Below are 27,240 nucleotides of genomic sequence, written 5' to 3'. Positions count from 1 at the left end.
TCCTAAAGCAACACTAATTCTATTCAGAAAATTGTGCAAAATCTCTGAAGTTTCAAGAAATGGCATTATCATTGTGTAGTAAGTGGTAAAGACCATTGACTTGCAGTTCAAGATGAGTACCTAAATTTGTATTGAAAATATTGAGCATAGAGTATCATATACAGACATCTAGAGTGTTCTGCAGAAAATGATTTAAATTGGATCTATCTTCATGTGTAAGTTCTTTGAAAGATGCATAATAAAGTTAGGAATTAATATATATTGTATGGTTTGCATACCAAATATGTCTAAATTTCACATGCAGAAGATACTTTTCTAACTGCATAAAGGCTGAAAGTCACAATGAAGATTCAGTGCCTGAAATAGAAGGTTCATGATGAAGCAGAAGGAGGTCATCTAAAAGAGGCATTATGTACAGGCCACAGGCCTAAAGCCAGCATGGATGTCTTCACGATATGCTTCTAACTAGAGACATCTGCTTCCACTATGTCTTTTAAATTTAAACTGTACTTCCAGAGGTGAAATGATTATCAGAATCTTCAAATAAAGAGAACTGTAGCTTAGTTTCTGAAGTTTTGTTGCTTTAATAAAAAAATAAATAAATCAAGAACTGTGGTTTGAACACAGAATAAATCAAGAACTATGCACAATAGAGGACTTTATTTCTGGACAGATAAGGTTAAAACCTTGATTCTGATTAAGGAAGCGAAGTTTAGCATTTTATTATTGATTTTTTTCTTTAATGAAATGAATTATTCACATGATCCTCAGAAGTCTTAAATAGATACAGTTGCCCTTCTAAGGAGGAAGGAAAATACATAAATGTTTGCTTTTCTGGGTAAAATTAGTTTGTAGATTGTCTACCTTATACTCACTCATTCATACACTTCCACAGAAATGGTAAATATCTATCTTTTTTTTCTTGAACAAAGTATTTACAAACCTGCTCCATAACATATCACAAGAGTTTAGGTAATGTTTTAGAAAAAATATGAATTATTTTTGCTTTTCTATTTGTAGATGTCACAATTCAAAACAGTGAGTTAATGAGTGGCAGCATGGACAAAGGAACCTTAGGTTCTGGATCCAAGAACAATATCTTTTACATCTTGCTGAGAGACTGGGGACAAGTAGAAGCTGCAGATGCCATGTCACGACTAGCCAGGCTTGCTCCTGTCTATCTATGTAAGTGACAGTGAAGTAAGTTTCTTGGTGAAACCTTATCTTAAAGCAGAAATAACCCAACAATAAAGCAAGAATTTTGCTTCAAATACAATGTATCCCATTTAAAAATCAAGGAAACAAACAAAACACCACAAGCCAGTTCTGAAACTGACAAATGGGGAAACAGCTGATATGTTTACAAATTATAACATTTCTTGATGTTAATTTCTACTTTATTTCTGTGAGATTGAGTTAATACTATAATCCTTTTGTTTTATGACAGCTAATCGTGGCTTTTCAATTGGAATTGGTGATGTCACACCAGGTCAGGGCCTGCTAAAAGCTAAGTATGAACTCCTGAATGCTGGCTATAAGAAATGTGATGAGTATATTGAAGCTCTGAACACTGGAAAACTACAGCAGCAGCCTGGTTGTACTGCAGAAGAGACACTAGAGGTAAACACTTTAAATGGTATCACTGTATATATATACAGTAGGAAGTTCGTGAATACATGCACATAATTTGTAAAGCTCAAAGGTGTCTACTGAAACTTCAGAAGAAGAGCAAGTAGGGCCCTTATGTACACAACTTTAGTTGTCTGTCTCATCTTTTAGATGCATACAAGCATCTCTATGTTAAATGTGTGGTGGTTTTTCTCGGGTGGGCAGCCGAGCTCCACCACAACCGCTCTCTCACTCCCCCTCCTGAAAGAGGAACGGGGAGAAAATACGATGAAAAGGGCTCAAGGATTGAGATAAGGACGAGGAGCTCGCGCAGTTATTGTCGTGATGGGCAAAACAGACTCAGCATAGGGAGATAGTAAGATTTATTGCCTATTACTAACAAGCTAGAGAAGCGAGAAACAAAGGAAAGAAACGAAAAGCATCTTCCCCCCCCATCCACCCTCTTCCACCTCCTCCCCCCGAGTGGCATGGGGGAACGGGGGTTATGGTCAGTCTATAGCGCTTCTTCTCCGCCGCTCCTTCTCGGTCACTCTCGTCCCCTGTGCTGTGGGGTCCCTCCCACGGGATGCAGTCCTTGCGGAACTGATCCGGCGTGGGCTGCCCGCAGGCAGCAGCTCTTCAAGAACTGCTCCAGATATGGGTCCGTACCGCGGGGTCCATCCCTCAGGAGCAAACTGCTCCAACCTGGATCCCCCACGGGCAGCAGCTCCTGCCAGCTCACCTGCTCCTGCGTGGTCTCCTCTCCACGGGCTACAGGTCCAGCCCGGAATCTGCTCCGGCAGGGGTCTTCCACAGGCCGCAGCCTCCGTCGGTGCAGGCCCACCTGCTCCACCGTGGTCTCCTCCATGGGCTGAAGTGTGGAACCCTGCTCCACCGTGGTACTCCATGGGCTGCAGGGGGACAGCCTGCTTCACCATGGTCCTCGCCACAGGCCGCAGGGGACTTCTGCTCCGGCACCTGGAGCACTTCTCCCCCTCCTTCTTCACTGACCTTGGCGCCTGCAAGGCTGTTCCTCACTCCTCTCACTCTCCCAGCTGCTGTGTGGTGCAGCGTTTTTTTTTTTTTCCTGTTTTAAATATGCTCTCACAGAGGCAGAAATCAACATCACTTACTGGCTCCACTCTGGTCAGCAGTGGGGCCCTTACCTAACATGGGGCAGCTTTTAGATCCTTCTCACAGAAGCCACCCCTATGGCCCCCTGCTACCAAAACCTTGACACACAAACCCACTACAAATGCTAGCTAAATACTTAACAACTGGGATCCTCCCACCCCACTGGAAGTATGGAGGTGACACAGAATAAAATTACACAAGTAATCGAAATAGTGTTAATTCCATTTACCCATGTGTACTAAGTTAGTAAAGAACACTAACAGCAACGAATCTAGTTCAAGAAACAAAATGCTCTTAGTTACAATTCTGTATATACACAAGTTTTTTTTCTTTTTTTTCTTGTTACTTATTAGGGCAACGGTCGAGTGGACTTGTGTTACTCTGTTTTCTTTTTTTTCTTCTATGTAAACTTACATTAAGAGCAATGCCCAAAAACTTACAGACAGGGTCTTAAGGAAGTCAACTGAAAAATACTCACTTTGTTGCCTTTAATGGTTTTATACATTTGTTCTATTGGCTATCAATGTCTGTTTTTTACCTTTTAAAAAGTAGAAAGGAAGTGTGTGTGTGGGGGGGGGGGGGGGTAGAAAACCCCACACTGTACTTTAACTGTCACAGTTGTCTAGTCTGAAGTTGTGAAGTTGTACTCTCCTTGAACAAAGTTTTGCCATGTTCTTCACTCTTCTTCCTCTTCTCAGATGCCTATGGTTTTTGATATAACTGTTTTCTTAAAAATTGAAGATACTGGCAATGTATAATGTGAGAGCAGTCCAAAATTACTTTTTGTGGCTATATTTCACATTGAACAGTGAACAGCTCAGTCCAATATTTGGTTTAATTAGCTTAAGCTGGTGCTACTAGCAAAAGAGGTTGCAATGTCCCCAGCCACCCATGTCTTAGCCAAACAAAGAATTCTTGTGCAGCAAAATGGAAGATTACGCGAGTTAAGTTAAAACTTACTTTACCCAAAGAAACATCCAACCTTCTCTTAATTCTGCTTTGAGTTCCCTATTGACTACTGACAGTATTGCGGACAAGTGATAGCATATTGTTTGTGTATGGTATTTTTAACTAATATCACATCTCTGTTTTCTTGGATTTTAGGCTTTGATCCTTAAAGAACTCTCTGTTATCAGAGATCATGCTGGCAGTGCCTGTCTCAGAGAGCTGGACAAGAGCAATAGTCCCCTTATTATGGCTCTCTGTGGTTCTAAAGGTAGGACTATCCGAGCTTTGGAATTAGTTTGCTCATTCCATCTCTGTTCTCAGAGTTACTTGTTCCGTCTTTATAGCTTGTTTTATACAGACAGTTGTGCAAGTACTAAATTCACATTATATGAACTCAAAGTGACTCCTCGATAAATACAGTTTGGTTCTAGTTAACTGAAAGCAAGCTGATGTACTTTTTACTGTATCTTTTATTTTTTGGCACAAGTTGAACAGCATTGTATGAGAACTTTAAATGTTCTTAGATGATTGATCTTGAATTAATCAGCACAGAGACATCAGTTGCACCTCCCATTTCAATTATCTGTATCACACACAAAAATCATCCAGAAATGTTTCCTTAGGAATTGGAAATAATAAAGCCATTTTCACTGCTTCTCTTTGAAAGGATATCCTATATAGTATTTGTTTTATACTCAAATTCTTATCTGAGCTTTCCTTTGTTCTCTGTAAGATTTTGAAGAAACTACTTAACTCTGCCTCTGTCTAGAAATTGTGGAAAACCTCAGGGTGGCATGAAACTTCTGTGTTTTGAAGACATTCTTCAAAGTCTTACAGAAATATTGAAATCTAAAAAGAAGGCTGCATCAAATGTATGATTTGGGAAGGTGGGAGTCATCTTTTGCAGAAATGTTCAGCAAATAAAGCTTAACTAGCGACTTAATTCTCTGAGGTTTAATTTGTTGTAGGAATCTTGATAGACACTGAACCCTTGATTTTAAAAAATGTTTTAGATATGCTTGTTGAAGAAATTGTGAAGCAAAGCCTAGAGGTTAAGATCATGGGATATATAAACCACAACCCATAATAAAAATCAGGATAATATAAGGCCTATAGTAAAATAGTGGTGGCATGAATGTCTATGACTCAAAAAATAAAGAGAGTTTTTAGCTACATGGTTAACTACTTTAGTTACTGCATAAATGCTAATATGAATAGGGCAACAAATAGGAAATCTTTTTTTAACTGATGCAATTTTAAATGCGTTTTTGAAGAACTGCTAAACTAAATAACAGATTTTCATAGAAGTTAAGGCAATTCAGTCATCAGAGGAAGGCTGATATTCCTCATCACTCAATTTTTTTTTCTTCCATTTCAGGCTCCTTCATTAACATTTCCCAGATGATTGCATGTGTAGGTCAACAGGCTATCAGTGGGTCCCGAGTTCCCGATGGATTTGAGAACAGGTCCTTGCCTCACTTTGAGAAGCATTCTAAGGTAATTGCATATGCTTACAGTTCACTGGAAGGAGAAGTGAGACAAGTTAACTTAAACCATTTTGAGAAGGATGCATGATAGGATATGGTGTCGCGGCATGGTGCAGGAAAACAAAAACATATGGTTAATGTAAAGCGTTCGGAATGTGATTTGGGAATTAATAGTAATGTTGTGAATTGCAGTAGGACATCTCGTTAGCTTGAATATTTACAGTTAAGCCTTGCTGTTTCCTGTGATGTAGACCTTTTTAATTCAGTAAGTTTAAATTAAGTCTCATGATGCATTTTGGCTCTTCTGATAGTCCTGAAAATAATTTGTTAAAACATCTGTCTTGCACTCTGTTTCACTGTACTAAGACTTTTCAGGACAACTGCCGGGTGTGTGTTGGTATCTTCAGTCAGGTGAAACATGCCATATAAACCATTCTGGAGTCTGGTTTGTTTCTTTTTCAGCTAGGATATATGTCATGGGCTGCTTTATACAAGGAACAATGAGGAGTCTCATGCACTTGTCAATACAAATCCATGAGATTCATTGTTTTGTTTTAAGTGCTTATCTGAATTTAACAATCAGTAGAGAAAGTTCTTCGTACCAACCATCAGACTTGTTAGTGTGTTATTTTGCTTGTGTCGGATGATAGCCATGACACTTGCATGTGTCACTAAATGTCCAAATTTGAATTTCTGAATTCTGTAACATAAAATCTTTTATTTCCTGAAAAAAAAAAAAGAAGAAAAACTTCATGTATTATATGGGGAGGAATGTCAAATTTAACTCCAGCTTTTTTAGTGAATTAGAAAGCACTGCCTGTTAAATAGTGGCAAATGAAATGTTCGAAGATTAAACTTTTTGTAGTCTATACATTGTTCCATGTGATCATAGAGACAGCATGGTGTTATTTGGCTTAGCGGGATGCCTGCATCAAGTTCATTGTCAAGAACTTTTCTGAATGGTGATAGGAAACTGTTCAAAAGAGTTAGTTCTGTACATACCTCTATATTTTTTCTGGATTCCTTAGTTTTCAGCATGAATGTTCATATCATCCTTTCAATTCTTTTACCAATAAGGGAAGCTGAATTGTTAGAAGTTGGTGTGGTGTTTGCAAAGTGTATTAGTTTTGAAAACCTAGATGAGGGTTTTGAAGTCTGAGTCAGATCTCAAATGCATTGAATTTCAGAGCTAAATATAACAGAGTCAATTGCTCTGTTTATGTATCCGCTGACTATTTGTAGGAATTTAGATCACATTTAACATACGTTTTTCTGTTACGTACGTAAAGAATAGACATTGCATTTTAACTTTTTTTCTGCTCTTTCATGTAGCTTCCAGCAGCAAAAGGCTTTGTTGCTAACAGCTTCTATTCTGGGTTGACTCCCACTGAATTTTTTTTTCACACAATGGCTGGTCGAGAAGGTCTGGTTGATACAGCTGTAAAAACAGCCGAAACTGGATACATGCAGGTAACTGTCTGTGGGGTGGGGATTTTATCTAACCTGCCAGAGGAGACTATTTCTTTTGTGCTTGTTGGGGGGTTGTGCATACATCTTGCGTGGGTTTTTGTTGATGTTTATTTTTAATTTAATAGAATTTGTACTGCAAAATAGACTTGTCTGTTCTCCAGTAGACACATGAAGCTTGTGAAACAGACCTCAGGCAATGGCACAGTAATATGCTTGTATTAAGCTGTTTCTTGTTGGATATGGGTGATAAAAGCCGTTATTCTAGGTAATTGTTGAGGACTGCTTTCTTACGTACTGCGTGTGCTTCAAATCCACATGGTTGCTATGCTGTAAGGTTTGTCCAGATAGCACTGATTTGAGTTGTGAGTGCTTTTTCAGACACAGTATTTTGACAATGAGAAACAAAAATTTTGTCTGTAAATACCCGACTTGGATTATTTAAAAAAAGGAAAAAAAAAGAAAAAAAAAAAAAGATTGGATGATAGAAATATGGCTGTCATCTTCAAGTAGCAGGCCCCTGGGGCTGTAGAGACTTGGACTTAAAGTTCTGTAAGTTGCTAGTGTCTTTGGCTGTATCTCCTGTGAAAATAAATGTCCCTCTGCCAAAGCTCCTTGCTCCTATGAACAGTCTTGAGAATTTAGTGGAAATACTTCAGGATTTTAGGTATAGGCATCTTTCCAAGGTAGTAGGCATTAGAAAAAGCAAGATGATGTGGGGCTGAGAATGCGTTCAGAGGTACACAAGTAACTTTACAAAGATAAAGAAATCAGTTCCTGTTGGGGTGATAAGCTAGTGACACCACTTGTCTCCCAGACTTGAAGAACAATTCTTGTATGTGCATAAATGTATATAAATATAATATGTAACCTGCAAATTTTTGTCAACTTTTACCCTATATAAATAGCAATTGGAATTTGGATTAAAAATCTCTTAACTTCTATGTTATCTCACCTTTTTCTTCCTCAGCGGAAAAAAAAATTACCGGTTTATATTTCTTAGTGAGCTAATTTACATTGATAGAATGATGAAGTCCATCTTTCAAGTAAAAAGGTTCTTAACCACTGATGATTCATAGCATGCATTCTTTTTTGGGAGATGGAGGAGGGAAAATGGTAGCAAAGGGATTTCCCACTACAGTGAATCAATGTCAGAGACAGTAGCTAGTTAATACTGGTGGACAAATGGCAACTACTGGCTTTGATGGATGAGCGCTCTGTTTTCTGTGAGTGAAAATAATTGTTGGCTTGTTTTGCTGCCATACGCAAAGTTAGTATTGCTTGAGAAACAAACCTGATTGAAAGAATACAAGGCTTTGAAAATTCAGTTTTCTTGTCACAAATGACTGTAAAAACTCTTCAGACTTATATAATATGTTATGGCAGTTTAGCATTTAGAATTTCTGTTGTATAGGGGACAATGTGAGAATAAAATTTTTGCTTTAAATTTTGTTATTGCTGTCTTTAATGCTTAGGGGAATGTACAGTGAAGCTCTAGTTGTATGTATGGAATCCCAACTAATAGCTATTTTTAAAGAGATCCCATTTACCTCCTTTGTACCTTTTATCCCTTAGAGGCGGCTGGTAAAATCTCTTGAAGATCTTTGTTCGCAGTATGATTTGACGGTCAGAAGTTCTACTGGTGACATTATTCAGTTTATTTATGGAGGAGATGGCTTGGATCCTGCAGCAATGGAAGGGAAGGATGAACCACTGGAATTTAAGCGGGTTCTAGACAATATCAGGGTAAGGATTACTGAAATTTTGTTGGAAATTTGAAAAGAGTGCAAAGCCTTAAGGAAGAAGTAAAAAATTATGCAGAGAATAATTACAATAGTAACTTTTTTTTTAAATCACCTTTATGGTGGTCCTGATCACAGTCTTCCAGCATGTGTATGTGGTTATATATGTATTTTTACGTTACAACAGAGCAACTGGAACTAAACTTAATGAGAGGTAAAAAGCAGAGTTTTCTTTAGTGCTAAGGTATAGTTCTAGGGTGTAATACTAAACAGTAGCTAAGTTACTATTGTTTCAGTTGTGTACTAGGTAAGATTAAAATTACAGAGTGATTCATAAATAAATCAAGATATACATGTTTTTTATGTTGGACTGCTTCTTAAGTCATTGACCTAGCACACTGATGAATAACTTTGTAAATGTTGTGATGTGTGAAAACAGGATAGTTTATTTGTGGTTTGGCTTTTTCTGTAATCTGAGTGTGATGATTTGAAACAATTAGGATTGTGCATGCATATACCTTCAGGTTTCATTAGGTAGACACGTATGTGGCCCTTCACGATAGTCAAAGATGGAATTCTTGTGTATTTTTTTTAAATTAAACTCTTAATCAGTTGTATGTGTCTCTGTCCTGTCTTTACAATGAAGTTTTGTTTACTTTATGTGAAGAAGTTATGAAGAAGTATTTTTTTTTTCCTCTTAAGGCTGTATATCCATGCCGAAGTGAACCAGCCCTCAGTAAAAATGAATTGGTGTTAACATCTGAATCTATCATGAAGAAGAATGAATTTCTTTGCTGCCGAGACAGTTTTCTGCAGGTGAAGTCATTATCTCACTTTCCTATCGCACTTATTAACTATACCTTATAAATCAAGGAAGTTAAATAAAATGGTTTTATCAATCTGCAGGAGAAATGACTGAATTTTATGCACTAACAAAAGGAATAGAAGTTTGCTCATTAATATATTTCTGTATGTTTTGGGGGTGGGGAGGTAGGACAAGTAGTTCTTACTATAATAGATGTTCACACTGACCACAGAAACAGGAAATTAGAGAAGAATCTAGTGATTTTTTTTTTGTGTAGGAGTGAGCATTGATCTGATCTGAGATACCTTGTTGGAATTTCTGCTTATAGCACAATGGTACAGTAATTAACATGCTTCATCTGGGATGTCAGAAATTAAATAATTTTTAATGACTATATATAGCAGACTACTAGGGTCAAGTTTCATGATCCCTTTCATACATTGGTTTTGATATTATCAACCTTCTGAATAACTTCTTTTAGGCATTTGCTTGTTTTTCTTTAATATAAATTCTATGCTTATACCTATGTATGTTGCTTTCCTTTAATACTAACTCAGCAAAAGTCTTTAGCCACATGAAGTGTTTTGCTTGAAAGGGCTTTATCTTCTGGGAGATACCTGCATGTCTTCCAAGGATGAGAGAATTTTCACTTTGAGTTGTGAAGAACTGTTCTTTCAAAAGAGCATTGAGTATTTAAGTATTTATGAAAGTATCTATACTTGAGACTACTTTAGGAGACATTGATTAAAACCTGTGGAGTTAACCTGGGTGTGTATATGTAAAAGTGTTCACTTGATGAACTTTCTGATATCTGGCAATGAATGATTACAATATGAAATTAGTAACCTGCTTTTGGATGGGTTCTTTTGAGTAGAACAGACCGCTTTAGAGCTGTGAGGTGACAAAACCAGTAAGAAACCTGATTTGTAACTCCACTGCTAGAGCAGAGTAGAAAAATAAATTATATCTGTATTTGAAATACTCCCTTCTTATGCACCTGTAAAGAAAAAAAATGAAATATACTTACATCCAGCTTCAGAGATAATGCTGTTCTTTTTAAGGTGTGATTCTTTTTTATCATACCAGGAAAAATTATATCTGTCCTCCTGAAAGTAGGGTAATTTCTTTACATCACAGTAACGGTAATGAGCTTTACTTCTGATTTTTAAGTTTCAAATACTGTTACATTTTCTTCTTTCCTTTTCTTTTTTTCTGTTCGTCCTTGAAGACATTAACTGAAACAGGTTATGAAAAATATAATGAGGTAATTGTAGCATGTGTGTGCACTGTGTGAGCATTAATGTTAGTGCTTTTAGCTAAAGATGTGTGTATAGTGCTAAAGTAACTGATTAGCATATATACATTACTGCTTGTTAAATTCTAAGGGAGGTGTTCAACCCAATAATTTGACCAAGTCCTTTTTTAGTGATGAAAACCATGACATGAATTAATTCCCAGAGTCAAACTGGAAGATTTTGAAGAATTTGAGAATTTGAGGAAGCTTTCTTTTGGTACACAACATTCCATTCTAAAACGTGTTTTTTGAATTTGCATGGATATTAACATGAGTTTTTTGATCTTTTCCTCTCCCTTCATCTACCTTTCCCTTCCAGAACAGAGACATTTTTTACTGCTGTTATTTTACAAGGAGGTTATTATAATGGCCTTATCCACTCCAGTCTAGAAAACAGGATGTCCAAATAGCCTGTTTCAAGCAGGCTAGCATTCATTCAGCCTGCACTGTGTCCTCACTGGAGGGAAATAGACTGATGAAAAAGCGTATTGTTGGCTGGAACAGCTCACGGCTTAATTCATCAGGGCTTAATGCTGTAATGCAAACATACTTGAATATATAAAGATACAGCTAAAGGGAAATTTTTATTTTCTTCGTATGGAAATTAGAAAAAAATTTAGAAACCTACAGAATCTAAAAATAATTTTTTTTTTTGGAGATGGTAGGAGACGAGCACTAGGAAGTGTGATCCAAATCTAAAAAAGGCTTAGACAGTGAGTGGCACATGGAGAACTTGCCTGGTGGGTCTGACTGGGCTTGAAAGGATTCCTGCTGAATCACGTGGGATTGTCTGTACCACTTGGTAATTCAGTGGGCTTCTCAATGTTGGAATTCCTATATTAGCAGTGCTTCACATATGGAAAAATGGTGCAAGTACCTGAGTGATGAGGCTTTATACTCTGAATGAATGCAAACTGCTATTTTCACTGAGTGTTGGCTGTGTAGATCACTGAGTTGGTTTGGTGCCTTTTTGGTAAAATTGTCCCGACTAGAAGACTTTATAGGTTTGGACTGTGTGAAAAATGACATCTTGCATGCTGTGGGAGCTGCATAGGTGTGCTGGTGGAGCATCGCACTGAAGATGTAACTCAGACAGCTGACTCTTTACTTAGCCTATCTCTACCTTCTATTTTTATTTGTAGCCTCAGTTAAGCCATAGTTTAGATGAACTGCCAAAAGATAACTGAAAGTTGAGAGGAATAGTTAATTTTCTATTTTGCTTGAGTAAAACGTTTTGACAATGAAAAACATTTATCTTCAGAGATTTATCATACATTTCTCACCATTCTTTCTTTGTTCTAGTACATGGAAATAACGTGTCATTAGAGTACCCTACATTTACTCTGCAGAAGGATGTGTAACAGATTTATTCAGTTTGTTAGAAGTTTAAAAACAGACAAACAAACGTATTTTAGTACTCGGGATTGTCAAAGAGAAACAGTTGATGATAAAATAGGCCACAGTGGTATTTACAGTCTGTGCTGTGCTGCTTTGGTGTTTTGTCTTTCCTATTGCAGACTTTCCCCATATGGCCACATGACTAATTTTTCCATCAGTATAACAAGGCTTTTGGGTTCCTGTGGTTGTTACTATTATTATTCCCCTGGTTTTGTATGAGTAGATGAAAACATAAAAGAGCTTAGTCTATGTTGTTCTGGAAGGAGAAGTTAGTGTCACACATTGTCTTCTTCCCCTTTCTACCCCTCCACAAAAGAAGTATCTTTCCAAGTGGAGTGACTTTTAAAGGACCTCTCTGCTGTGTTTTCTCTTTAGATAATGTGTTCTGAGTGATCTTCTCCAGTTTTCTCCAGTCCTACAGTATTCTTTTTTTTTTTTATCCACCCAAAATAAAAAATATTAATCTTGCCAACACCACATTATTGTTTAGAACTTATTTTAGAAAAAAAAATTATCTTAAGATTTCAGGGTCAAAAATCTTCCAAGTCACACAATATTTCATTTGTGAATTACAGTGACTTACTACAGGGCAAAAGGGGCAGAAATGTATGAATGCAACTTGTGTCATCCAAGTGGGCAACAACTTGAAGCATCCATTCCAGCAGCACATTTCTATTGTCAATTCTTTCATTTGAACTTCGTGCTGGTATTCACAGAACATAATGAACTATCTGAAAATACTTGGAATACCAGTAAGAGTGTTAGATTTTGAGAATCTGAGGATTCTGTTAGGATATAATAGAAGTGTTTAGATAATTGTCTGTGAATGGAGTCATAGAAAAGGGCAGTTGCTCAAATATTTACTCAATTTTGCAAGTAATTTTCAGTGCTCAGCTATTGCAGTAGTTGGAAAGAGTCCAGTACTGAGTGAAGAAGAGGGGATACTTGGTCTGTTTGGCAAGCAGGGCTGTTGGGGTATAAATGGACTCTAAACATCTAACTTGTTCCTCCTCCACAGAGGCTTTCTTAAATCATTATTGAAGTAGATGGCAATGATTTCCTCTTGCTTTTTGTTCACGTTTTGGTTTTGGTAAGCCTCTTATGGTAATGACTTGCACAGAGTCCACTTGCGTGAGCAAGCTGAATCATATTTCATGACTTCTAGTGTACATATCTATACCCAAAGCCTGGATGATGTTTCATAGAAACTTTGGATATATTTCTAACAGTCTTGTTTCACTTTCTATTCCAGTAAAGACTATTAGAACTACTTTGGCGTAATCCTGATAAGAAAGTGACTGGCTTATGTATTAATATTACACATTGAATGCACTTTTTTGCAAGACCTCTCCACAGCACGGAGAAGTTGCTATTTGAATTATACTAGGTAGACTGATACATTTCTATCAGTTTTGAGTGTTTGTTTGTATTTTATTTATTTTTTGTTCTCTACTCCCCGATAAAGTATGTCTTAAATCTCTGAAACCTATTCATCAGGTATTCTTTGCTCTTTATTCTGTTGCTTCAGTCTTTTCACTTTGACTTATTTTGAATGCTAAGAAATGAGTGAGAATGTTTTTTTGTGTCATTGTGTCAGTATTTTCAGAAAATGGTGATTTTGAGGGTTTACTTCAAGTGACTTTTTTTGATGGGAGAACATAGAAGTTTTAGTGAGTGGTGAGTAGGAAGGAAGGATCAACCATTGTCAAATCTTTTGTTTTCAGTGTGTGCTCAGGAAGGATGCTTTTATTGAGTGTCGACCATATTCCTCATGCGCTGCTACTAATTTGTGGTTACACGAGAGTGAATTTGGTGTGTGTGTTAAGTTTTGATGTTTCTCTCTTCATATTGTGCAGATAATTTTTTATTCTAAACATTTCATTTGGATCTCTAATCAAATACCTTACTGCTGAAGATTTCAGTATGAAGAACATAACTTTGCTTACTGTTGTTTTCATGTAATTTCAGGAAATTAAAAAATTCATCAAAGGTGTTTCTGAGAAAATAAAAAAAACAAGGGACAAGTATGGTATTAATGACAATGGCACAACAGAGGTAAATAATTTCAGTGGGGTAACAATGTAGTTATTTTACATCTTCACAAGCTATTCCTTTTCCAACTGTTCCATTTCCTTTTCAGCCACGAGTTTTATATCAGTTGGATAGGATTACACCAACACAACTAGAGAAATTTCTAGAGACATGTAGGGACAAATACATGAGGTAAGTTTTGGGCTTAATTTCTCTCTGTTTATTTACCTTGCCAGCTTAGTATGTGTTGCTTTGTTTGCAATCTAGGAGTAACTCAAAACTGAGTGTTTGCTATTGTTACTCCAAAAATGTTGGTTTTATTGTGACTACAAAACAAATAAAGAATAAGAAACAGTTGTCCCCAGTGACATGAAATTTGCAAGACTAAGGTAAAATGCCAAAAAGTCAAGTATCACCATCTACAGGTGGAACTGTTAAGGCAGAGGTGAGCCTTGTATGACAGTTTTTGAGGTTTGACAGAGCTGAAGTTTTCATCTTTCTGTCTTGAATCTTAATGAGATTTGTTTTGTTAAAGATTCTCATGACTAACTTTTTTGTGTTTCCTGTAACATAGAAGAAAAAAATGTTTTATATTTCTTTAATCTTTATATCAGGAGACTTGAGTGTAGAAATCTATCTGCTTGTATTTGGGCACCTGTCTTCTGTAATAGTCCTAGTCATATCTGCGGGCACAATTTTCTTCTATATTTCCTTACCAGTTATATCCACAAATTGCATTTTGACGGCAGATTCTGGTAAAAGCCAAAAGCAATGTGATTGGAAGGGAGATAGGATGTTGTTTAAATAGCAACATTTTTATACCTGCTGGTAGACATGTTCCCTTCCTCCTCCTCTTGCAGGAGATTTTTGCAAACCTCCAAAGAGACCATGAGCAGTAATACCTGAATAGGTCAGTTTCAAATCAATAGCAATCTTTGTGGTATTGTGCTTTAAGTTCAGAGGTTGTGTTTGCTCTGGAAAAGCTAATCACATCACACTCTTTGTGAGCTTCAGAATGCTAACTGCAGGAAGAAAATTGTAAGGAAGAATTGTAAACCATTTAGAGATCTCATGATACAGTGTAGCCACCTTCATTTTCTATCCTGTAATGACAACCAGTTTTCAAGGAACAGAAATTTTAGGAAGAGGCGAATGTGGGACTGAGCCCATTACATGCGTAACTTGATGGGGAAGCAAGTAATGTGGCTTAAGAATTAGCTGGAAACAAAAAAGCAGTAATATCTGGATTTTGCTCTGATTAGAAGCAGCCTGCATAATAATTTATTGAAGAATATTTGGTAAAGGTCTGTTCTGCTTCAAAATATAAAGGGGAATTTTGGAAATATTAATGTAGGGGAGTTCCCTGAATGGCAAACCCAGAATTTACTGCTTGATGGTTTTGAGGAGGAGGGGACAAGCATTTTATCTTTTCTGTTAGGGATGTTATTGTGGGGCTGTGTAATGTGTGTATAACAAGGCATGCTCTTGCCTTGAATGAGAGCAGTGTCTTTGAGTATTGGTGATCTTTTAACTTCTCTAAAAAGTAATACACTTCCTTTATGTCTACCAGAAGAGTTGCTATCTTTGCTTGTGTAGGATTGCAAGCCTTACTGAGTTCTGAATCTTCCTGTATTTTTTATGAGACCATTTCTTTCTCAGGGCACAGATGGAGCCTGGTTCTGCAGTAGGAGCCCTTTGTGCACAGAGTATTGGCGAGCCTGGCACACAGATGACGCTGAAGACTTTCCATTTTGCAGGGGTTGCTTCCATGAACATTACTTTGGGTGTGCCAAGAATCAAAGAAATTATTAATGCTTCAAAGGCAATTAGGTACTAACATTGTGGGTTTGGTTTTCATTTTTGAATCATTTTTTTTCTTTCCTCTTTGCCTCAGTGAAACCTGATATATTTTTAAGATTCTGATTTTTGGGATTTATGTGATAGCATTTCCCTGTTGTCGGTAACATGCTAGATGGCATTGAATCCATGGAACACCACCCAAATGAGAAGAACCTAGCTTCAGTACAACTAAGTGATGATTTAAAGACTGAAATTAGAAATGTTTTGTGCTTTATTTTTCGTTGTTGTTGGTGTGTTGTTTTTTTTTCTGAAAATTAAATTAGCTAAACTTGATAATTAATTATAATATTGTGTTAGGAATCTGTCATATTACGAAGCTAACCATTTTTTAGTGGTAGCCGAAACTACCTGGGCATACTGCAGGTATTCTTAAACAATACCGGAGTTCTGTAGGCCATCAAAATAGTCACTATTGTACTATTATAATCTCTCTTGTGTTTGCTTATTTTTGCCGTCCTGCAGTACATAAACGATAACTTTCTTCAACGTAACTGAGGAAACTGAAGGTTTTCCTATTTTTGTTTAAAAGTTAATCTAGATAATGTGATTAGCTTCATAAGGCAAGCTTTAATTCCAATTGCTATCTGTAATCTAGTATAGCAATTTCCTAACTGTTTTCTTGCGTGTTTATTCTTTGTAGCACACCTATTATAACAGCACAGTTGGACAAAGATGATGATCCTGATTTTGCCCGTCTGGTTAAAGGAAGAATTGAGAAAACTTTATTAGGAGAGGTAGGAAAAACTGTATTATTGGTAATGCCTTAAAAGTAAATGTTAGCCAGTATAGAACATTTTAACCATTTTCACATGCTAACTATTTTGCCCTTACCTTTTTAAGATCTCAGAATATATTGAAGAAGTGTTTCTTCCAGATGATTGTTTCATCCTAGTGAAGCTGTCTCTAGAGCGCATTAGACTACTGAGATTAGAGGTGGGTTTTTGAGCTCTTAATCAGAATGTGCTTTAGGAAGGATCCAGAAGGTCTTTTACTCCTTGCACAGAAACAAAAATCATCAGACCTGTGAAACTGAAAATAGAAAGAAAACCAAGGATGTTCTATGCCAATATTACATCTGTTGTGTTTGTTTGTTTGTTTTACTTTTTTTTTTTTTAACTTGTAAAGCAGGTAACTTTTTCCTCTATTTGGAAATTAGAATGTGAATTAATTTCTTGGTGTCATTCTCAAGACAAGAATGAATATTCTTGTCTGTTTGTTAGAAACATACAAACCTGTATGTACCTTCAGCATAGGATGGTATGTCATGTAACTTTTAAGAGTAATTGGTTTTATGTTGTTTTTTTTCTACATTCCACTTTTGATTTTCTGTTGAAAGAGCAGAAATATTGACTGCTGCATGTCTTTGAGCACATTTACATATGTTGAGAGATATCTGGATGTTTGCTGACTGACTCTTGCCCCAGGTGAATGCAGAGACTGTGCGCTACTCTATTTGCATATCTAAACTCAGAGTGAAGCCTGGGGATGTTGCTGTCCATGGAGAAGCAGTTGTATGTGTGACCCCTCGTGAAAATAGCAAGAGTTCAATGTATTATGTATTGCAGTCCCTGAAAGAAGAATTACCAAAGGTAAAAACAAAGACTCTATCTTAGGAGGTATTCGGTAATAATAATTTGGGGTTTTATAGTGGGAAGATGAAGTATTTATTGTCAGTATTGACAAGATTGAAGGTAATGCGAGTACATTTTGTACTGCTGTGCAGCAGAAACTAAGACTTAGTCACTAAGTGTTTTAAATAAAAAAGAAGCCTCGGTACATAGCCCTCATTAAAACACTTATTGAAGCATTCTGAATGCAGCAGTTGTAAATGTATGAACTGATTATCGTCCTGTAGCTCCATCTAGAGTTGAACCACATTGGCAGTATCTGATGTTTTTGCAGCTTTGTGTGAGAACTGTCTACTTTCTGCTTTTAAAAGTATTGATGAGTGAACCTAACTGTTGGCAGGATGCACTTTCAATTGTGTGGACCTACTATTGAGAGAGACGTCTGAATGTGAGGATATATGGGATGAAATATAAAATGTAAGGTTAATAGTACAGTGTGAAGATCACGTTTGTACTGGCATATTTAATAGTGAAATCTGATTTCATATATGTCTTAATTCACTATCTACTCCAAAGAATGAAGCTTCAAAATCAGTTGGAATACTGATTAGGGTCAGTCCTTTATACTGCATTACTGTATGCATCAAAGTTATTTGGGTTTTTGTTTTGTGAAGGTTGTAGTGCAAGGTATACCAGAGGTTTCCCGAGCTGTTATCCATATTGATGAACAAAGTGGTAAGGAAAAGTACAAACTTCTAGTTGAAGGTGATAATCTGCGAGCTGTTATGGCTACTCATGGAGTGAAAGGAACAAAAACATCTTCTAACAACACTTACGAGGTAATGTTTAAATGGTTATTGTGTGTTTTGTTGTTGTTGTTTTGGTTTGTTTTGTTTTTTTTTCCAGTAGAATCTTGATTACAAGTGCTTGTTTGTGCTCAGATGCCACAATTTATATCTAATCAAGCCTGATTTCACTAATAGTTGTCAGAATACATTAACACAAGAGAATAATTTGGCTGGCAGTGGACTTCACTTGAAAGCTTTTTCTATAAATAGTTTTAAAACAAAGAAATCCAAAATGATAATAATGGAAATGGAGTGTTATCTGACATCAGATGGTATTTGTTCCAGGAACATATGTGCTCCAAGGTTGTTCATGGAGTTTGTGATCTCTCTTGCAGGTAGAAAAAACACTAGGAATTGAAGCTGCTCGGACCACCATTATCAATGAGATTCAGTATACAATGGTGAACCATGGTATGAGCATTGACAGGAGACATGTTATGTTACTGTCTGATCTAATGACTTACAAGGTTCGTACAGTGCTTTTTTTCAATGTTACATTGACCTGCTTACACAAATTAATTTTGCCATTTTTGAGAAGAACAGGTCAGCTAGGGAGATGGAACTCAGTTACAGATGTAAAGAATTGTAAGTAGTACAAATACAGTTGATTGTGTATCAAACAAAAATTATTTATCTAGTTCTTGGAGGGCAGATGAAAGTTCTATTTTGATAGAAGACAAGTTGATATAAGGAGTAGAGAATCATAGTTTCATATTCAAAATCTGAAGCTTAAAAATAGCAGGATGAAAATCAACTGTCTCAATAACCATCCATGCAATTTAAGGCTTGCTGTGCAGAAAACCTCATGGGGTGTGGTTCATAGCAGCTGCACTGTGTAGATGAGCCTAAGAATACAGGCATTAGATAGAATCAGATTACGTTTAGAGTATGAACAGGCTTCCAGAACTTGTTAAGAAAAATATCTTATCCATTCTTTAACTTTTTTTTTCTTGCTTTGCATCTGAAATATTGGTGGTGTGGTGTCTTTTTTTTTTTTTTTTTGGAGGGGGGGGTGGGGTTGGTTGTTTTTTTAAAAAGGTATATTTAAGTACACTTAGTGAAGTCCAGTTTTTCTGCTGTTGTTTGCCAGAGGTCAAGGGTTTAATTTGGGTAAAATGGATGGAGGAGTTCAGACTTTTCCCAAAACTGTAGGGCTTTGTACTGAGCTGCAACAGTCCCCAGGGCTGGCTGTGCACAGCTGCCACACAATGAGGAAAAAGGGCATCGGAGTACACTGTTTTACTCTTGTTGGACTCCTAGCATGCATGCATTCTTTTGTTTGTACTTCTGACTTGTGCTACAAAACTGCAGTCGGTTATAACTGGGATGTTTGTTAGAAAGGGGCAGAGATATACCAAGCTAGTTTAAAAAGAGAAGCTTTTTTTTTTTTCTTCTGGAGAGTGAAAAAATTAAGATTTAACATGTTCTGTAATTTCCTGGCAGCTGAAATCAAATTTATCAGTAGACAATAGGCGGTAGCTTGAGTATAGTGCTTTCATAGCACTGCTGTGAGAGACCACAGAAGTTTGTGGCTCTGCAGCAAATTGATCTCTCTTTTTTTTTTCTCATGTCCATGTTTCTGTCAATCTTAATAAGATATTTTCTGAAGAAAGAATATTAACAACAGTTATAACTGGTTCTGTAGTATATGAGTGTTCTCTTCTGGTTTATTGAAGTATCTGTTACTGCAGAACTACTAACCTTCAGGATGTTTAGCTGTAAAGCAGCCTATTACAAAAATGCTATATTATAGACAGTACTTCACTACTTCTTTCATGTGCAAAACACATTTCTGTTGTTAACTTGATTTGCTTCTTCACCAAGTATAACTTGGTAAAGTGACCTTGAGCCACTATTATGAGAGTCTCTCTTTGGGTTTCTCTATCACTCAAGGGTGAAGTGCTGGGTATTACCAGGTTTGGACTGGCAAAAATGAAGGAAAGTGTGTTGATGCTGGCTTCTTTTGAAAAGACTGCAGACCATCTCTTTGATGCTGCCTACTTTGGACAGAAGGATTCTGTTTGTGGTAGGTATTGCAAATTCTGTTGCTGTTTGAGGTTCTCATGCAGCAGCTGTAAACCTCTTCGACACGTATTAGATTTTTTAGCCTCGTTAAGATTTCTGTTCAGCTGAAGTGTCAAAAACTTCAGGTCTGAGGCTGATGCTTACTTCTTGATCCTAGAAGTTTGGTGGATTTTTCTTTACTTCTAATCTCCGTCAGAGATTTTGAAGTCAGTCGGACATTTGTCTTACATTCCTTAAAGTAGACGTGGATTTATGTGGATTTTCTTTCTCTCACTACTTAGATAAGTGAAATACCGGGACATTTGTCCCATTATCAGTAGTTATGCTTTTTCAATCACAAAAGTTTGTGCATCTTCAACACCTAGAGCTACCTAAGGAATCTAGTACCCCACTTAATATTTAAGTTTCCAGAGAAGTAGGAAGACATTTATTTTTCAGGTAATATAGGTGAATATTGTCAGTACTCAGAACAGAGATGGTCCCTGTCCTGAGAAATTTATTCCTAAATGTGTGGTTTTTAAGTTTTAGAGATAACGTTAATGTCCACTAAATTGTCTTTTCACTGAAGCAATGAAGGAATCTGATAAGAAACTGATAAACATTTGTCTCAATTTTGCATTTCTGCTACATGTTATTTGGAATGGAAATATTTTCTGTTTTGTTTTGTTCCTCCTCTCCTTTAACAACACTTCTCCTAGATTTCATTCTCCTTTTGGAGTTATTTGTTAACAAGTCTGTATCTAGTAAGTTAAACTGGGAAAAGAAGTCAAACATCTTTCACCCTTTTCATCAAGTGTTTAAGACCTACAATCCTGGAGCAGTAACTACTCATTTAGAGTTTCTGGGTGCTACTGAAGTATAAAAATATTATTGTGTTAGGTTAAGGTTTGCTAATTTATGTGTATTTCTCGATGGTCTTAAAAAGTGTAGTCAGTGCTTTGTAGACGGAATATTTTCTGAATCAGTGGAATCTGTTAGAAATGTTTGTATTACTAGTCTGCATTTTAAATCAGACACTTTCTGGCTGTCCAGCGTCCCATGTGGGTGGGATTTTACTAATTCTTTTTATCATCCTGCCCATGGTTTAAGCAAAATTCCTACGGCAGAATGATAGTGTCCTGGACAGAGGGAAAAGAAAATTTACTCGAAGTCACCTGACCTAGTAAGATCCTGTTTTGAATGATAGGGAAACCAAAGATCCTTTCATGTTGCCTTCTATATAAATGGTTTAGTTCAAGTAAGGAAACAGAGTGGACAAAACAGAAAATGGTTGTGTGTGTCCCAAAACAGAAGAGATCTTACTGGCTTGCTTATAAGAAAAATTGCTGTGCTGCTGCCTGACCTGGTCATCACTAGTTATCTCTTTGAATTGCTATGAAAAGAGAATCTCACATTCTTGCATCTGCAGAGCAGGAAAACTTATAAACATGGCCAAGAAAAATGAGTATGTGCCCAATATCAGCATAGGTGCAGAAGTGAATGGCATTTCAAATCAGTGGTTCTCCAGAATGTCTGGATGTAGTTGTAGACAATGTGGCTTTTGAATCTCTCGTCTTGTAAGAGGCCTTTTTTCCTTTGAGAAAAACGGGCAAAGCTGATTCATGCCTTACGTACATGAAGACGATGTTTTTTTTTCTGCAAGTTGCTGATGCCACGTTTCAGTGGGCAGAATGGGTTCCTAGAATTTAAGCTGAGCACATATATAACATTCTTGGTTGTTACAGCAGCATGTTCTGTCCATACATCTCCGTGCTATATGTGACTACTGCCAGATGCTGCAAAAGAAAGTGGGAAGAATGGGCTCCTGGTTGTATAAATGCATTGGCACGGGAGAAGGACTCCCAAAATCTAAATGCTGTTTACATGGTTCAGAGGCTGGCTTACCTTGAAACGTTATTATGCAAAACCAGGAAAGCTTTATTTAGTTAAGTTTTAGAAAGGTGTTTCCTTTATGCATTACAACATGTAAGAGGTGGGACTAAATTTACAGTAATACCTAAGATTTCTATTACACATTCAAATTTTTTTTTAAGTGCATAATGCTGGAAAACATGTAGAAATGCAACACTGGACTAAGAGTGAAAATACTGAATCTTCACTTGCATACGATGAAATAATCAAATCTTGCCAGAACTTTAAGGAAATCAGTTTTCATCTTAGGATGTGCATTCAAATGTACTGTTATTTATAGCTTATAGATGTAGCTATTTTTTAAATGCTCATATGAAGGACAGCATTCTCATGTTCCTGAGTATGTGTGAAATTTTTGTTTGGATCGTAACTGTAGGCAAAAGTTAAAACACTGGTATCTGGTAGCTTACTTCTAATAGAGAATATTCTTTAGAAAAATTGTATACATCAGTGTATTTGGAATATATGTCAGCACATTGCTGTGAAATTTTGTAGCTATGAAAAATACTATAGACAGACTAAGTATTTGAGTTCAAACCAAGCACTTTTTGAATAATGAAAATGCAATAAATAAATCAATAAAAATTCCAAACTAAAATAGTAAGTACACCTCTTTCACAGGAAATTGCAGGGGTTTCAAGGGAGCTTGGTCAGATTTGACTGAAGTCTTTGCACTGAGTTAAAAAATTAATATGAAGTGACTTTGCTGTGGGTAACTTCTTATGTTGGCACCAAATGAAACATGTCTTCTCTGGGGAAAAAAATACTTTCTTTCATTGCTAGAGGTGGTGTTTAGATTAGATTGATTTTTTTTTTCCCTAGCTATCTAGAATAGCAGTAGCACCAATTAAGTAATATATTGAGCTAACATTCTGATAGCCATAACATTTCAGTTCATCTAGTGAAGAGACCTTGGCCTTCACATGTGAGGTTCGAGGAGATGTGATACGTAACGTGTTCAGAATGGGCAAATTAAAATAATTAAGGGTTTTGTAAATCTTTACTGTTTGGTTGTTCAATGTGTCTATTTTTGTTTTTGTTTTTTCCCTCCCTAGGTGTTTCTGAATGCATCATCATGGGAATTCCAATGAATATTGGAACAGGACTTTTTAAACTTTTGCACAAAGCAGACAAAGAATCAACACCTCCTAGGAGGCCTCTGATATTTGATAATAATGAGTTTCATATTCCAATTGTTACATAGCACTCGTGTATAATACCAGATAGAAAAACAAGAAATAGCAAGAAAACATAATTTAAGAAAGAGTTTTATTAGTGCTGTGTGTCTCAATAACTGAACTGGTAGGTGAAATACTAGCAAAAGAGTTGCCCGATTGTTTACCATCTGTTGTTTGTACGGACTCTGATACGAGAAGCTTCTCTGCACCAGAGAGTAGAAATACATTTAAGGTGGATTTTGGCTGATGGTTTTCTTCCTGTAGTAACATGCTTTGGAATGACCTGAAACTGTCAGTACCTTATGAAAATGACTTCCCAGGCTAGTTAATGCTAGTTTGTATAGGAAGCAAGCTTGTTTCATCACCACCACAAGTCAAGTTCTGAAATTTTGACATGTACTTTCTGCTGCCTTATGAAGAAAAAATAAAGTGTTCAGAATATAATGTATGTTACAACATATATGTGTTGGGTTTGTTTTTGTTTTTTGTTTGGTTGTTTTGTTTTGTTTCTTAAGAAATTACCTATGGCTAGCCTACAACACATAATGAGAAATAATTCTGTTTCAGGTACTCTTGTAGCATGGGTGAAGGAAAACTGAAATGCGTGTTAAAACATGATGATGTAGGAAAGGAAGTGCTGTACTTGGAAACTTGTGCTCTGTGTGGGTGGATATCAAGTATCAAAGCTACTGTTGCCATGCGTTCTGGTTCTGTAGGCAACTAAAGCTTCTTATAGGCAAACAGGGTTGCTAAAACCTCATGGTAAATTCACAAATGCTTGGGAAAATAATCCACAACTTGCTCATTATTTCCTGGGAACTGGCTGTATGAATTCTGGAGGCTGAAGGAAATTTTGGGAAATTGATGACTGGGAGAATTGTGTACTTAGTGAAGCTGTAATATTGTCTAAAGGTGAAGGTGAAGAGTAGGCATTTGTAGTATAAACATATTTCTGTAATTTACAAGTAGTCCATAAAATATGTGCAGTATGATAGCTTGCTTTATTTTTTGTTATTTGCGTTACTGTTAATGCATGGAATTTCTTCCTAACTCAGTATTAGACCAACTCTGTATTCAGATTTGATAAAAAACACCTGCCTGAGAATTCTGTGAGGTTGCACTGTATGTTAGGAAAAGGCATTTCAGCAGGTGCTGCAGAGGTCATTCTACAGCTCCTAAGAACGAAGTGTATTTCAAGAAAAGTAGAACTGAGTTTCTGATTTTATTCATCCTGTGTTAACTTCAGGAGTGTTGTTAAAAGTATATGAAGTATTTGCTCTTTGCTCACTTTTAAAAAATATTTCTCCCTTATCCAAAGTTACTATTCAGGAAATCGTTTTCCTCCCCAGGGTTCTGGTTTAGGACATACCTACAACAAGTGGCAGGTTGTGAAGCTCTTACTAAGTTCTGTGAAGACTGTTAGAATAATGTTCCGACTTTCAAATAGTTTTTCATATTATAGCAGTTGTTATACTGCTGGACTCTGCAACTTAGAGCAAGCTTAGTTTGGGAAATTTCATAAGTAAGCAGGGTCATTGGAACAACTTAATTCTATTTTGATACGTAATGCAGGAATAAAAAAGCTGTTTTCATGTATGGACCTGAAATAATTTGATTCAGGTATTTTAATCTTTAGCCTATTAGACTAGTTTTCAGAATGAATATACATTTTAAGTTATTGTAGAGTGGCATGTTTAAACTTACTCTAGCGCTGTGGGGGGCAAATATCTTGGTTCTTTTTCTTGTCAGCAGTATTTGGATATTGAAATGTGCTCATATTATGGGTCAAGGTTAGAGAGAAACAAAGAGAAGCGAAGTGTTGCACTCACAAAGTAAAAGCTGGCTGCTCAATAATCTAGCATTTGAAAATCCATGAGTTTGAGCTGCAGTCTGTCTTCATGTGGCAACCAAAAGAAAAGTGTAAGGCTATATTAAGAGAATGTAAAACGTGTTGGTTTAAGTTGAGGGTGCCATTGTTCTTAGGGTTTTGTTTTGTTTTTAATTCTTCTATGCAGTGAAGACACGATGTGAAATTCAACATAGCTGTTCTCAGATGTTTTTATATTTTTTTTCTGTAGGATATACTAGAGTATACTTCTGCCTAGATTTTGCCAATGTAAAGGTTGGGAATGTAATGCATTTGGTACGTGCTTTGAAAGCCATATAGATTTTGCCACCTCTCTTGCAATAATTAAAGAATTAAGCATAAATTTAAATTTTCTTTGTAATCTCTGCGAGATTGCCACCTAAGAGTTTGTCTTAATACAAGTCTAGCTTTATTTGTCTTTAAAGATGCAAGTATAAGACAGGTAGGGGCCAAATGGAGAGAAAGCCGGTAAAGCTTTGCTGTGGATAAGTACTTTGTTTTGTCATGGGAAGTTCTGATGAAAGAGCTTGGCGTTTTTATGAATAGAGATTATTCTACAGTTGTAATTGGGTGAGGTTTGTGCTGACATGAGTAACCACCTAGTTTTCTTTTGTAAATATAGTGAAATGAAGCTATTTAAATGGTGGGCTTACTCTTCTGTGCATCTTAAGTATTTGGTGAATTACATCTGTTATCATTGCCTTTACTATGACAATAAAAAGAGGCAAAGATAAAAATGAAAACCTCGTGTTTGTTTATTGATGCATTATAATTTGTGCATAATTAATTTATGGGTGACCTGACCTTCTCTCCCTCATCTGCTTAGTTAAGACAGTTGACAATTAATGAGGTTTCCTAAAGTGAAGCTTCTAGTAGCTGGAAAGAGGCATTAGTGATAGCTTCATATACTACTGCTGTACTTTTGAAGTGATGGCAGTTTGGGATCTATGCAGCGTCTTTATCGAAGGAAGGAAAAAAAATGTCTGAAGTAGCCATTGCAATAGGCAGTCCTCAATTTTGTATTACTGGTATCACAGTGCTTGCAGATAGGAATGTCTTTAGAAGCCCATAGCATACAGCATAAAGATTTTAGTATTATCCATTTATGTGCCTAAATTCTTCTGTGAGTATAACTCATGAATGTTTTATCTTCAAGATAGCTAGCTACAGCTGTGCATTGAGACGTAGAAAAGCTTGTCACTACTAAGAACAGAAAACTATCCAAGAACAGAAAAATCGTAAGGAATCAAATTAGAAAGTAAATTAATATTTTAATGCAAAAGTACAGGTCACTTCGATGTGGTTACAGCTTTGATTGGCAGAGCAAAATTATCTCTGAGAAAGAATAAATACCCAAATCTCACAGGACAATCTGAAAGAATGAAATAAAACCAACCAGTGCTGCTACTTCAATGTAAGTAAAAATGAAGGCTTTCTGTAAATAATAAAATGAAAGCTATAAAGCATTTCATGAGGCATGACTAGATCATACGATCATCTTCCACTAGAGAGCAGTGTTTTGTTTTTTTTTCTTTAGGAAAAGATCAGTTTGGGTAGCAATTCCTGTTTTTGGATTAAGAAATAGAACTACAAGAAGGAACGTAAACTGGCAAAATTGTATACATGGGGAAGGAGGATAATAGAGTACCTTTCCCTAAGGAAATAAGGAGAGAAGGAAGTCCAGACATGTTTTTTTCATGATCGAGTAAAGACTTGCTTATCTCTTGCCCCATCTGGCTTTAAAAAAAATAAACTGGAGAGTGTCCAGAGGAGGGTGACGAAGATGGTGAAGGGCCTAGAGGGGAAGACACATGAGGAGCGGCTGAGGGCACTGGGCCTGTTCGGCCTGGAGAAGAGGAGGCTGAGGGGGGACCTCATCGCAGTCTACAACTTCCTCGAGAGGGGGAGTGGAGAGGCAGGTGACCTACTCTCTGTTATCACCAGTGACAGGACCCGCGGGAACGGTGTGAAGCTGAGGCGGGGGAAGTTTAGGCTGGACATCAGGAAGAGGTTCTTCACCGAGAGGGTGGTCGCACACTGGAACAGGCTCCCCAGTGAAGTAGTCACTG

The 27,240-nt window shown here is 36.7% G+C and overlaps 1 protein-coding gene across 1 annotated transcript in view; it reads left to right on the top strand.

The window, feature by feature from the left end:
- Window positions 1-25,914, top strand: part of POLR3A (RNA polymerase III subunit A) — a 37,933-nt gene extending 12,019 nt beyond the window's left edge. Inside the window, exons 15-31 of the mRNA XM_083843574.1 lie at window positions 1,021-1,185; window positions 1,448-1,620; window positions 3,847-3,958; window positions 5,069-5,187; window positions 6,510-6,647; window positions 8,220-8,390; window positions 9,089-9,202; window positions 13,852-13,938; window positions 14,024-14,106; window positions 15,574-15,744; window positions 16,415-16,508; window positions 16,615-16,707; window positions 17,199-17,363; window positions 18,017-18,181; window positions 18,526-18,657; window positions 20,084-20,216; window positions 23,182-25,914. Coding sequence (XP_083699700.1) covers window positions 1,021-1,185; window positions 1,448-1,620; window positions 3,847-3,958; window positions 5,069-5,187; window positions 6,510-6,647; window positions 8,220-8,390; window positions 9,089-9,202; window positions 13,852-13,938; window positions 14,024-14,106; window positions 15,574-15,744; window positions 16,415-16,508; window positions 16,615-16,707; window positions 17,199-17,363; window positions 18,017-18,181; window positions 18,526-18,657; window positions 20,084-20,216; window positions 23,182-23,330 — 2,264 coding nt within the window. The 3' untranslated portion in view covers window positions 23,331-25,914. The remainder of the gene's footprint in view (window positions 1-1,020; window positions 1,186-1,447; window positions 1,621-3,846; window positions 3,959-5,068; window positions 5,188-6,509; window positions 6,648-8,219; window positions 8,391-9,088; window positions 9,203-13,851; window positions 13,939-14,023; window positions 14,107-15,573; window positions 15,745-16,414; window positions 16,509-16,614; window positions 16,708-17,198; window positions 17,364-18,016; window positions 18,182-18,525; window positions 18,658-20,083; window positions 20,217-23,181) is intronic.
- Window positions 25,915-27,240: the final 1,326 nt, after the last annotated feature.

This window comes from Anser anser (assembly GCF_964211835.1).
Source record: "Anser anser genome assembly, chromosome: 7".
Classification (NCBI taxonomy): Eukaryota; Metazoa; Chordata; class Aves; order Anseriformes; family Anatidae; genus Anser; species Anser anser.
This window is presented reverse-complemented; position numbering and strand designations above follow the sequence as displayed.